This window comes from Triturus cristatus, chromosome 4_2 (assembly GCF_964204655.1).
Source record: "Triturus cristatus chromosome 4_2, aTriCri1.1, whole genome shotgun sequence".
In the NCBI taxonomy this organism is placed as follows: Eukaryota; Metazoa; Chordata; class Amphibia; order Caudata; family Salamandridae; genus Triturus; species Triturus cristatus.
In genome coordinates this window covers 943,124,054-943,137,144 of record NC_140586.1, presented here as the reverse complement: position 1 = coordinate 943,137,144, position 13,091 = coordinate 943,124,054, and the positions used below count along the sequence as shown (strand labels likewise).

The 13,091-nt window shown below is 50.3% G+C and overlaps 1 protein-coding gene across 2 annotated transcripts in view; it reads left to right on the top strand.

Annotated features, from left to right (window-relative positions):
* The window catches only part of LOC146839017 (protein arginine N-methyltransferase 5-like), a 162,385-nt gene that overhangs the window by 51,011 nt on the left and 98,283 nt on the right, over positions 1-13,091 (top strand). For both annotated transcript variants that reach the window (XM_085603051.1, XM_085603052.1), the window contains 5 exons: positions 2,117-2,166; positions 2,559-2,722; positions 2,858-3,019; positions 3,376-3,453; positions 4,268-4,326. In XM_085603051.1, the coding sequence (XP_085459177.1) occupies positions 2,117-2,166; positions 2,559-2,722; positions 2,858-3,019; positions 3,376-3,453; positions 4,268-4,326 (513 nt within the window). The remainder of the gene's footprint in view (positions 1-2,116; positions 2,167-2,558; positions 2,723-2,857; positions 3,020-3,375; positions 3,454-4,267; positions 4,327-13,091) is intronic.

The window sequence follows — 13,091 nt, the reverse complement described above, 5'->3', positions numbered from 1 at the left end:
CCCGGCGGCCGCAGCACCGCCTCCTCGCCTCACCGTATCTCAGCCAGCGATGTACCAGGTCTGGACTGACGCCGTTGCAGCAACGTGTCTCCGCCGGCGGGGGTTAGTGCAAGGAGACCGAGCCCCAGAGCCAAGCCGACCCAGCAATCCCCGCTCCGCAGCGCGTCTTCTCCACGGGTCCAGTCTCACGACAGTCCCCGGCGTCTGTGCGCGCTGCAGGCCACTCCGGCGCTCGACAATCACCGGGCCGCTCTCCGCCACTGTTCCAGCCACGGGTTCATGCGTTTCGTTGGGGAGGGCTGATATCCAGTACACTTCACCGGGGCTGAGAGGACCGAGCTCTGGCACCTGGATCGCCGATAATTGTCGGATTAATTTGCTCGATCGGCGGAGCTGCGGTTTCAGGCAGCCATTCCGCACTGCAGCCAAGCCACGCCCCACCTGATTCCAACATGTTTGATACCAAACACAACAGGGTTCGTTACAGCAGTTAAGGAGATAGCTGTCACGTAATGACGCATGGCCACTCTGTATCTTAATGGTTGATGCACTTACAACCCGGTAGAATGGACTCCGAAGGTTATAGGGGTGTCCTGCTCATCCAGGTGCACCTTCACACTTCTAACCAAGCACCCTGCCTTCATGATTGGAAGGATCTGCCTTAGGGGTGACTTATAGGTTTTAAGTGCAGTCACCGCAGATATAAGGAAACATCGGTCTTTCTTAAATGGTGCTAGCACCAGCTTACACAGGCTGCAGTGGCAGGCCTGTAGTCATAATTTGAGTGGTCTCTCATGAGTAGCATAATACATGCTTCAGCCCATGGGAGACCCCTGGCCTATGCCCTGGGTACCTTAGCACCATATACTAGGGACTTACAAGGATACACCAGTAGTCAATCTGTTGTTTACCTAAGTACTCACCATGTCCAGTTTAGGGACGACGCAGAGACTGGGGTCCTGATTAGCAGGATCCCAGTCAGACTAGTCCTCAAAATATGACACCAGCAAAAAGTGGGGGTGACCATGAAAGCAGATCCTACAGTAGTGCTCTGTCAGAAGTGTAGGGCAAACATTTTTTGATGTGGAGTGCAGGGTGGGTGTGCTAATCTCTTAATGATGCTATGTAAGCACTAGAGACAGGCTACAAGGGTACACACATAAGGAAAGCAAGCCTTCTGGAGAATGGGAGGTTGGGATTACCACAAGCACATCCCCGCATAAGAGCTGCTACACTCCGATGGGGTGGAAGTTGGGGATACAAGCCTATCCTCTCCAAATGGGGTAGGCTAAGCTTTTGAGGGGCTTGCTGGCAGACCCTCCCACAAAGCTGATGGGTCTCGCAATGGGGGTCAGGGGTGATTCCGAAGATATTCCTTCTTTCTTCTACAGGAGAGTAAAGGATCCTAGACTCCCACAGTGGTACACACTGTTGGGCCACCCCATCCTGTAAGAGTGAAGCCTATCTGTGGGAGCAGAGGGTTGAGAGGGGTACTGTTTCTTGTCAGCTTATCCTAGGGAGGCAGGGCTCTTGGGGGTGGAGGCGCAGGGAATACTAAGCTTCAAAGAGGAGGATCCCACGGTTGAGCGAATCCTTCTGACTAAACCTGAGAAGTCTGGGGAGACAATTGTACATTGCTTGGGAAGGCTGTGCTCTCTAGACAGAAGAGGGACTGAGGTCCTTGACCCGTTTTCAGTACACCGTGGCTCGCAGCCACCTGGCAGTTGGTATGGGAAAGGGACTCAAATTGCTCTCCTGCATGGGTTGTAGTGATCTCAGCATGCTGTATGGGAGATTGACTGTTGAATTTATTTTCTGTTGCTTTTCTATTTCTTCACTGTCTGCTTTCACGGGGCTGCCCAGGTCCACAGCATTACAAGGCCTCATAGTTTTCCGAGAGGTTACTACCACAAGTTTGCTGTTTCGAAGTGCTGCAAAAATCGTGTTACTATTAGCCAACTTAATAAACTTGGACAAGCAAGTCCATTATGCCTTTTTTTCTGATCCGTGCTCCCAGGCTTAAAGCCTTGGGATCAGGTGTTGTCACCTCGTAAACAGTTTGCAGTATAAAGCTGGCAGGTGATACTCACATGTTTCCCTCCTCTCTTCCCCGAAGGTGGCACAACTTCCGTACACTCTGTGACTACAACAAGCGGATTGCCCTTGGTGAGTGTCATATTACGTCTCCTGTAAAACTTTGGTTATAAAGGAAACTGGTTGCATTTGCTGAAATAGTTGTGTGTGGAGAAGTTTGCAGTCCTGCTGTTCTGTTGTACTTGTTGTTTTGGAGGGCTTGTTCTGCCTGTGCTTTTCTCTCTGCTGTGCTGAGTACTCGTGCCGCTGCCTGGCCTGCACCTGATATGTATGAGAGTAAGGCTTGAGCCGTTGTCTCCTCTGCTATATTGTGTGTGTAGCTTGTATTGTGTCTGCTGTACCTATTCTATAAGTGAGCAATCATGCACTAATACAATTAATATGTAGTGTCCCGCCTTTATCGCATCGTTGCTCCTTGACCTCTGATATCAACGTGCCTTGAAGTATTCCCCTTTCCTCTGCAGCCATCGAGGTGGGTGCTGACCTCCCCTCGGATCATGGCATTGACCGCTGGCTTGGGGAACCCATTAAAGCTGCCATTTTACCCACCAGCATCTTCCTGACCAATAAGAAGGGCTTCCCTGTGCTGGCAAAGAGCCACCAGCGCCTCATTTTCCGGCTTCTCAAGGTAATCTTTGGTCCTGTGATCTTAAACATGTGTCCCTCTTGGGGCTGCTCCTTGGTGCTGCTTGGGGTCGGATTCTGTCATGACGGGGGTTGGGTTGTGGAGGCTTTAAAGCCCTCGTTTGTGTTTCTCTTGCAGCTGGAGGTGCAGTTCATCATCACCGGCGCCAACCACCACTCCGACAAGGATTTCTGTTGCTACCTGCAGTACCTGGAGTACCTAAGTCAGAACCGTCCGCCACCCAATGCCTACGAGGCGTTTGCCAAGGGATACGAGGATTACTTGCAGTCCCCCCTCCAGGTGCGACATGGGAATTGTGCTAGGCTCTAGTGTGGGAATGTTAGTCCAATAGAATACAGCTCTGGGCCGGCAAGATGAGGACTAAAGGCACCACTCGGACTGATCCTTTTGGCGGTCTGTGTATTCAATGGTATCGGGTCTTTTGGGGGGCAGAGGGTTGTGTAATACTTTTAATCATCTCCAGCTAAGATCAGGCTACTGGGGCAATAGCGGAATGGTATACTAGGCTGCTCGAGAGCCCACAGAAAGCCACGTCTGTAGTTAGTGACTACTTCCTTCGGGTCTCTTTCAAGGCCCTCCAACTTAATCGTTCATGCCCATGCCAGCTTGTTTACCTTTTGATTTCTACTTTGCAGCCTCTGATGGATAACCTGGAGTCTCAGACGTATGAGGTGTTTGAGAAGGACCCTGTGAAATACTCCCAGTACCAACAGGTGAGTGATCGTCGCGGGTCGTTGCAGGGGTCATCTCCACATTACAGGGCACATCTCCACCTCCTCTGGAGAGCAAAAACCCCTGAGTCCACTGAACAGTTCTTTGTAAATCTCTTGGGTTGTGCCCTACTTTCATTTCCCCGAGCAACCCTGTGTTTTAGGACTGCCTAAAGAAATGTTTGCAACTTTAATGTAATAAACGTATTGTTAATAGAAATAAAGATCCGGAACTGACCTGCTGAAATTTTAGTCTGAACAAATGCCAGTCTTTGAGCCTTTGCCGGGCATTAAGGGGTTTTTCAAGTATACTTTTAAAATCCCCAATGTTAAACAGTTGGATTTGAAAAAGAAAATCCCATACAGAGCATAGTCTACCACTTTAGGTACCCTATTGCCAGAGATGGTTTATCTGTAGCTGGTGAAACATTTATCATGGACTTTTTCTGTGTATTTGTGTGTCCATATTGTGCTAATGCCCCATGGGGGTAAAGGACGGCATTCTGTCCATATCCCGGTCTTGCACATCTCCATAGGCTGCCTCTTGATGCTGTTTCTAAGCACGCCTTTGCTAAGGTGCATGATTCTCTTTCCTCCGCACTCACGACTAACCTCTGTACTTCATTCTTAGTAACTACCATACATGTTCTTAAACAAATACCATGTTTATTTGTGGACGTTCTACATACATTTTTCAATGCAAACCCCAAGCCAGACTTGGTCACAGCTTGTTTACAATTGACTTTGTTTCAAGGGTCACTTTTCATTGTCTTTTGTCAAGATGACATTGTGGCTGACATGCTAACTGTTTCTCCAGGCTGTTTACAAATGTCTGCTGGACCGTGTACCTGATGAGCAGAAGGATACAAACACACAGTGAGTACAATTCCTCTCTGCAGGCGCTAGCCGAGCGAGAGGGCTGTGGGCCGAATCCATCCAGACACCAGATATGAAAGAGTATTAATCTGCCTTTGTGGCACACTTTCACCCTCCCCCTCTCCCTCCTGCGGTTGGTGGTGGCGAGGGGGCATCATCTGAAAGGATAGAGTGCGCTGATAATGGGCAGATAGTCATTCCCACGTCTCTGTAAGGAACTCTCTGATTCGGCTGCAACACCAGATGTGTCTTCCCAGTACTGGGTGCAAGGAAGCTCTACCTGCTGCCACTTCATGCTGTCGTTGCACGATCATGGCTTTGAGGGCGATATGGGGGCATAAGATTTTGCCACCAGACTGATACAAATCCATTCCAGCTTGTCATGGCTTATTTAACGTGCTTAGTCTCATATTTGGGTGGGATGGGGCTTCAAGCTGTCCTGCCGGGGGTACCTGGCAGAAATAGAGGACTACTAGAGTTATGAATTGGGATTTCTATTACCAGAAAACACAGAGTTCGAGGCATATGAGCTGCAGATTGTACACTTAGCATAGGTCGCCATCTGGTGTTGGGCCCGGATGTTTGCAGTTTGTTTTTCTTCTTGGACCGTGCTTGGAAGTCACGAGTTTGGTGACTCCTCCTTCGGTCCGTACTGCGCATGGGCTTCGGCTCCATCCTCAGATTGTTTTTTTCCGCCATCGGGCTCGGATGTGATACTTCGTGCTCCGGCTTCGAACTTCTACGGTTCCAGCCTCGACGGAAAATCCTCGATTCTTCGAGTTCCTTCATCATCTTCATCTCTCGAAGCGGCACTTTTTCCATCCCGTACATCGACACCGGCCTTCGGGCCCTCCGCGACTCCGGTCCCGGCCGATGGAAAGGACTCCGTTTAAAAAGTGCCCAGAATGTGGGTCTAAATTTCCCCACACCGACCTCCATCAGGTGTGTAACCTTTGCCTCTCTCCGGAACACGAGGCTCGAGACTGCCCCGCCTGCAAGTCTTTTCGATCGAAGAAAACGATCCGAGATCGAAGGGCTCGACGCACCATGGCGCACTCATCCTCGACAGTTCCACCGGACATCTTCGGAGACGACGCCGAAGCTTCGGGGCAGACACACACCGAACTGGGAGAAGACATCGTCAGCGCTTCCGAGGCCGACGACTCCGACCTGGAGGACGTAACACCAGGACAGCGGGCCGTGAGTACAATGCCCCCTCCCAGCCCCGCACCGAAAACCAAAGAGACTCCGGTTACTCCCTCGCCGGCCGGCCTGGGCAAAACCAAAACCAAAGCCTCGATCACCCCACCTTCGGGCCCGGTGTCGAAGCACTCAAAGTCTCACGGCAGCTCGGGATCGAGCCAGCCGACGCCCGGTGCCGATAAACACCACTCGGCACCGAAGCCTGCAAAATCCAGCTCGACTCCGAAACCACCGGTGCCGAAGCCTGGACACTCGGCGCCGACCAAACACAAACAGAAATCGGTCGGCACCGACGCTCCGGCGCCGAAACAGCATTCGACGCCGAAACACACGGAGACCTCCAAAAAGCAAGGCGTACACAGAACATCGAAACCTCCGGTTCCGAAATCGCCGGTGCCGACAGACGACTCGGCGCCATTGGCTCTGTTTACACCAGACCCTTTACAAAAGACTTTGTCCAGAGATCCAAAGACTGGCCTTTTGACTGTGATTACTAAGAAGCGTCGCCTTGAGGCTCCGGCTCCTCCTCCTCCACCCAAAAAGAGGGACTCAGCTACTTCTCCCCTTAGAGTACCCTCCCCACTGCCACCCCCCCTCCCACCACCACCCCCTCCACCTTTACCTCACTACGATCCGGCCCCATCCCCAGATCCGGATGACGGGGACCCGGACAATGACCCAGGGGACACCCCAATGGATCCCACTCCACCAGGGACCCCAGATCCATGGGAGGATTATAATAACCCTGATGTACCCAATGTACCTCAAGACGACCTATACCCATCAAGGCCGTCTCCTCCAGAGGACTCTTTAGGGTTTCACCATTTAGTGCAGAGAGCAGCACACTACCATGGGGTGGACATGCACACGGAACCAGTGGAAGAAGACTTCCTACTGGATACATTTGATTTACAAGATCGTTCCACTGCTATTTTACCCATGCTTAAGGGTGTCACCAAGCACGCTACAGAGGTATTCAAAGACCCTGTCAGAGCCAGAGTACTAAACCCTAGAATAGAGAAGAAGTACAAGGCGGCACCCACAGACCCTGCATACATCAAGGGCCCTGCTCCTCTAGATTCCCTAGTTGTCTCCACAGCTAGAAAGCGGGCTAACTCCCAATCCTCAGGAGATGCCCCACCACCAGACAAGGAATCTAAACTTCTGGACGCGTCTGGTAAACGCACCGCCTACCAGGCTGCAAACATGTGGCGCATTGCAAATACACAAGCATTGCTTGCGCGATATGATAGAGCACACTATGATGAATTAGAGGCTCTTATGCAGCACCTTCCAGAGAAATACAAACGCCAAGCTCATGACCTGATACAGGAGGGCAAACTAATCACAAACACCTCCATTAAGTGTGCCCTCGATGCAGCAGACACTGCTTCTAGAGCCATAAACACCAGTGTCCTGCTTCGCCGCCATGCCTGGCTCAGGATATCAGGGTTCAAGCCTGAGGTCCAGACATCAATACTTAATCACACCTTTGACCAGCAAACACTCTTTGGCCCAAAGGTAGACGAAGCGCTCGAAAAAATGAAGAAAGATACAGACACAGCGAAGTCTATGGGAGCGCTCCAGACCCAAGCCTCTAAGCGTTCCTTTCGACGCTCGTCCTTTCGTGGCACAGGTAGAGGCTCCTCCACCGATAATGCCTCTACCTCCTACAAATCCCCTCCTCAAAATACCTTTTCAAAGGGCAACCAAAGAGGTAGCTACAGAGGCAACAACAATAAGGGCAGGGGCAAAACCAACAATACCCGTTCTGCCACCCCACCCGCACAATGACTCCCCTTCGCTCCCCCCAGACCATTCCACTCCGGTCGGGGGCAGACTACAAGATTTTATCCACGTATGGGAGTCCATAACATCGGACAAATGGGTGACCCAAATCATTCGGTCAGGGTACTGCCTCGAGCTAACATCTACCCCACCCAATATCCCACCAAGGCACCGTCCAATGTCCCAAGAGCATTCCACACTGCTCAAACAAGAGGTACTCTCGCTCCTCCAGAAACACGCCATAGAGCAGGTACCCGACAATCAACGAAATCTAGGGGTCTACTCCCTATATTTCTTAATCCCAAAGAAAGACGAGACCCTCAGACCCATTCTGGATCTCCGGCCTCTAAATGCCTACATACATTCAGACCACTTTCACATGGTCACCTTACAACAAGTCCTCCCACTCCTCTGCCAGGGAGACTTTCTCACAACACTGGATCTGAAAGACGCGTACTTTCACATTCCAATACACCCCTCTCACAGAAAATACCTCAGGTTCGTGGTGGACGGGCAACATTACCAATTCAAGGTTCTCCCCTTCGGGGTCACCACTGCACCACGGGTGTTTACCAAATGCCTAGCAGTAGTAGCAGCACACCTCAGACGTCAACATGTTCACGTCTTCCCTTACTTAGACGACTGGCTCATAAAAGCCGCGTCCTACCACCAATGCGTGCAACATACAAACAGCACCATCCAACTGCTTCATCAGCTAGGCTTCACGGTGAACTACCAAAAGTCCCACCTCATACCATCTCACACAAAGCAATATCTCGGGGCCACCATAGACACCTCAAAAGGTATTGCCTATCCAAACTCAGCCAGAATCACAAGCATTCTAGCCTTACGCAAAATATTCCTTCCTCAACACTCTCTACCAGCAAGAGTGTTTATGAAGCTCATAGGGATGATGGCGTCTTGCATCTTCATAGTGCCCCATGCAAGACTCCACATGCGTCCACTTCAGGAGTGCCTAGCACAACAGTGGAACCAGGCCCAGGGTCAGCTGACGGATCTGGTGTTGGTGGACGGCCGCACACATCACTCTCTGCAGTGGTGGAACACCACAAACCTTTCCAAGGGACGGCCGTTCCTGGACCCGGTTCCCCAAGTGACTCTAACAGCGGACGCATCGCTCTCCGGCTGGGGAGCGCACCTCTTACACCTCACAATGCAAGGTCTATGGACGCCACAGCAAAAAACGCTCCACATCAACCATCTGGAGCTTTTGGCGATCTTTCTAGCCCTAAAATCTTTCCAAAAGCAGATTTCAGGCAAAGCAGTCCTCATTCGCACAGACAACATGACTGCGATGTATTATATACAGAAACAGGGGGGGACACACTCTCCCCAGCTCTCCCGCTTAGCCCAGAGCATATGGAGATGGGCAATTCCCCAAAACATTTTTCTCCTGGCACAACATGTTCCAGGCGTACAAAACACCATAGCAGATCTGCTCAGCAGACAGACTCAACAACTACACGAATGGGAACTGCATCCACAAGTTCTTCACCCATTCTTCCAACAGTGGGGGCATCCTCAAATAGACCTCTTCGCCACCCACGAAAACAAATGCCCAAGCTTCGCCGCCAGATACCCACACCCATTGTCCAAGGGCAATGCGATATGGATGAACTGGTCAGGCAGATTTGCATACGCCTTTCCACCTCTCCCACTAATTCCATTAGTGGTCAGGAAACTACAACAGCACTCCCTCACACTCATTCTGGTAGCTCCGACGTGGGCCAGACAGCCGTGGTACACCACGCTACTACAACTATCAGTGGTACCACATCAAAAACTGCACCTTTCCCCATGCCTCCTAACCCAGAACCATGGAGAAATCCGGCACCCGGACCCAGCTCAGCTCAACCTGGCGATCTGGCTCCTGAAATCTTAGAATTCGGGTACCTTAACCTTCCCCCTGATTGCATGAACATCATCATGGAAGCCAGACGTCCTACCACTAGAGCATGCTATGCCGCAAAGTGGAAAAGATTTGTAATGTACTGCCGTAACAATACAATCAACCCTCTAGATGCATCCATACAACACATCATATGCTATCTGCTCCATCTTCACAGGTGTAACCTGGCGTATTCATCCATACGCCTACACCTAGCAGCGATCGCTGCCTATCTACAAAACAGACAGCATTTGTCACTCTTCAGAGTGCCCGCTATTAAAGCCTTCATGGAAGGCCTTAAACGAGTAATTCCCCCCAGGGCACCACCCTCCCCTGTATGGAATCTAAATTTGGTCCTTACACGACTAATGGGTCCGCCCTTCGAACCAATGCACAAATGTGAGCTACAATTTCTCACCTGGAAAACAGCTTTCCTTGTAGCTATCACTTCCCTTAGAAGGGTTGGTGAAATACAAGCGTTCACCATACAGGAACCTTACATACAAATGCATCACAGCAAGGTCATACTTCGAACTAATCCGAAGTTCCTGCCCAAAGTCATTACCCCCTTCCACCTCAATCAATCAGTGGAATTACCTGTCTTCTTTTCGCAACCCCAATCTGTTGCGGAAAGGGCCTTACACACACTAGATGTGAAAAGAGCGTTGCTATATTACATACAAAGAACGCAACCCTTCAGGAAGACCAAACAGTTGTTCGTTTCCTTTTCTCCACCACATAAAGGCAACCCCATCTCAAAATCAGGGATAGCTAGGTGGATTGTAAAATGCATACAAATTTGCTATCAGAAGGCAAAGAGAACATTATCTGTTCCCCCTAAAGCCCACTCTACAAGAAAGTTAGGGGCTTCTATGGCTTTTCTAGGGAATATACCCTTAGATGACATATGCAAGGCAGCCACATGGTCTACACCGCACACATTCACAAAACACTACTGTGTAGATGTGCATTCCCAGCAGCAAGCTAGGGTGGGCCAGGCTGTACTAAAAACACTCTTTCAAACAGCTGCAACGGATACCGGTGGTCGCCGCTAAGGTTGGGTACTGCTATATAATCTATGCTAAGTGTACAATCTGCAGCTCATATGCCTCGAACGGAATATGCTACTTACCAGTATGCATCTGTTCTTGGCATGTAGAGCTGCAGAGTTGTACACGCCCACCCGCCTCCCCGGCTACCTGTATCCGTTCCAGTCCATCTTATTTAGATACAACACACATGGGTTTCTCACTGTTATTACTACGCTCCATCATTTCCCTGTTGGCGAAAAACAATCTGAGGATGGAGCCGAAGCCCATGCGCAGTACGGACCGAAGGAGGAGTCACCAAACTCGTGACTTCCAAGCACGGTCCAAGAAGAAAAACAAACTGCAAACATCCGGGCCCAACACCAGATGGCGACCTATGCTAAGTGTACAACTCTGCAGCTCTACATGCCAAGAACAGATGCATACTGGTAAGTAGCATATTCCTTACACTGCTTTTACAGGGCTTGTTCACTTTCATTACATGTTTGAAAGTCTAACTTATTGTGGGACTTCAAACTGTCCCTCTACGTTGGTTCCTTAACCTTTTGAACATTCATTCCTCCGTTGCTAAAGACTATATTTTGGTGATGTAAAGTATTGTTAGAGTTCTAGCTGAATAGGGGCTTGACCCCAACCCCCACCCCCGTTTCTCAGAATGTCTGTCTATTTTCTGTGATGGGACCGGGAACACAGGCATTTCAAACATTCTTCATTATTGGCTTGTCACATGCTTTTCTGAGTGTTACAGGATTGCTGTTTCTTATTTAAGGTAATCTGTGACAGCGCAATTGGGGCCAACCCACCCTCTGTCGTCTTCCAGCTTTGTTCCTTGGATTTGATCTGTAAACTAGCCTCCTCAACTTGACTTTAGAGGGAATTGTAGACTGGATCTACTGCGAAGTATAAACGACTAACTAGTGATTCTTGGACTGATGTCCTTTAATCATCATATCTACCCTACCCATCTTTCCTCCAAGTGAAGCAATCCAAATCCTCCTCTTGGTACAGACTAAACATGAATTGGCAAATCCTGTAGATCTCACTATGAGACCTACTGGCTTTAGAAACTATTTATAGCCATGCTGAACAGCAGTCGAGCCTTTGTAGTCACCCTCCCACACTGTTGCGCACACCTACAAAACAAGGCGAGCGTTTTTTTCTGTTTTATTTATCAATCTGACATAAATTAGTAAATTAAGGTTCGAGGCATATGAGCTGCAGATCACACACTTAGGATAAGATCGCCATCTGGTGTTGGGCTCGGATGATTGCAGGTTGTTGTTGTCTTCGGAAGAAGCCTTTGGTCACGAGATAGTCGACTCCTCCTCTGGGCAACAGTGCACATGGGCATCCACTCCATCCTCAGATTGTTTTTTTCCGCCCTTGGGTTCGGATGAACTTTTTTCCGCTCCAGCTGAGAACTTCTAACAATCAAACAACCTTCGAAAATTTTACAACTTGACATATACTCAGACCGGTTCCGGACGCGGCTCATGGAAAGGACACCATTTAAAAAATGCCCCCAATGTGGAGCAAAGTTCCCCCACAGTGACCACCACGAGGTCTGTAACCTGTGCCTCTTGCCGGACCACAACGAATCCAGCTGTCCAGCCTGCGCCTCATTCCGTTCGAAGAAAACCATCCAGGACCGAAGAGCTCGACGCCATATCATGGCCAGGCCGGCTCCAGAACCAGACGACATCTTTGCCCAGGATGTCCCCGACGACGACTCCGAAGACCTCCAAATCGTATCCGAGGCTGACGATTCTGATGACCTCATCACTCCGGGGCAGCGTGTGAGTACCAGTGCCCCTACCCCAACCCCACCAAAAAAGACATTGGTCAAGACTCTGCCAGCTGGCCCCAGTCGCGATCGAAAATCATCTTCAGAGGCCCCGCCCTCGGGCCCGGCTCCGAAGAAATACAAGCCTGCAGGTGGCTCGGGCTTGAGTACACCTCATATTACTGTGCCCACAATACCTTCGGCACCGAAGGCTCCCCTGTCGGCACCGAAGCAGGCTCCGAGGCCGAAATCTCCATCGGCACCAAAACGTTCTTCGGCACCGAAGTCTCCACCGGCACCGAAAGGTTCCTCTGCGCCTAAATCTCCGCCGGCACCGAAAAGTTCTTCGGCACCAAAATCATCCTCGGTGCCGAAAAAAGTCCACAAAGACTCTACCGATCTCCCAAAACACAGATCGGAGCCGAAAAAGTCACTTTCGGACAATGAGGAACTTTTTCGCCCGGATCCCACGCAAAAAAGGATTTATATCCATCCAAAAACCGGACATGTCACAGCTGTGCCATACAAGAAACGGAAGCTGGACACAACACCTCCTCCAGCTCCCGTAAAGAAGGACTCTGCCACCTCACGCATTCGTCCTTCCTCTCCTATATTACCTCTCATCCCACCCCCCGGCCCACACCTCCTTCCCCTCTACCATCTCCTTCACATACACCACCTCCACAGGATGATGATGATGATTTAGGGGGAGGGGAGACCCAGATGATCCTACTGATCCTCATGATCCTTTTACACTCCTGGACACGGCACCCTTAGACGACTGGGCTTTCCCTTTACCTGACCTTCCTGATCCCACTACATACCCTTCCAAACCCTCCCCTCCTGATGACCATTTAGGGTTTGGACAACTCCTAAACAGGGCGGCACTGTTCCATGGCGTTACCATGCACACAGATACACCTGAAGAGGACTTTCTCCTCGACATTCTTGAGCTGTCGCAAAAATCTGTTCAAATCTTGCCCATGATTAAGGGAGTGATCAAGCACGCCACTGAGGTTTTAAGGACCCTGTT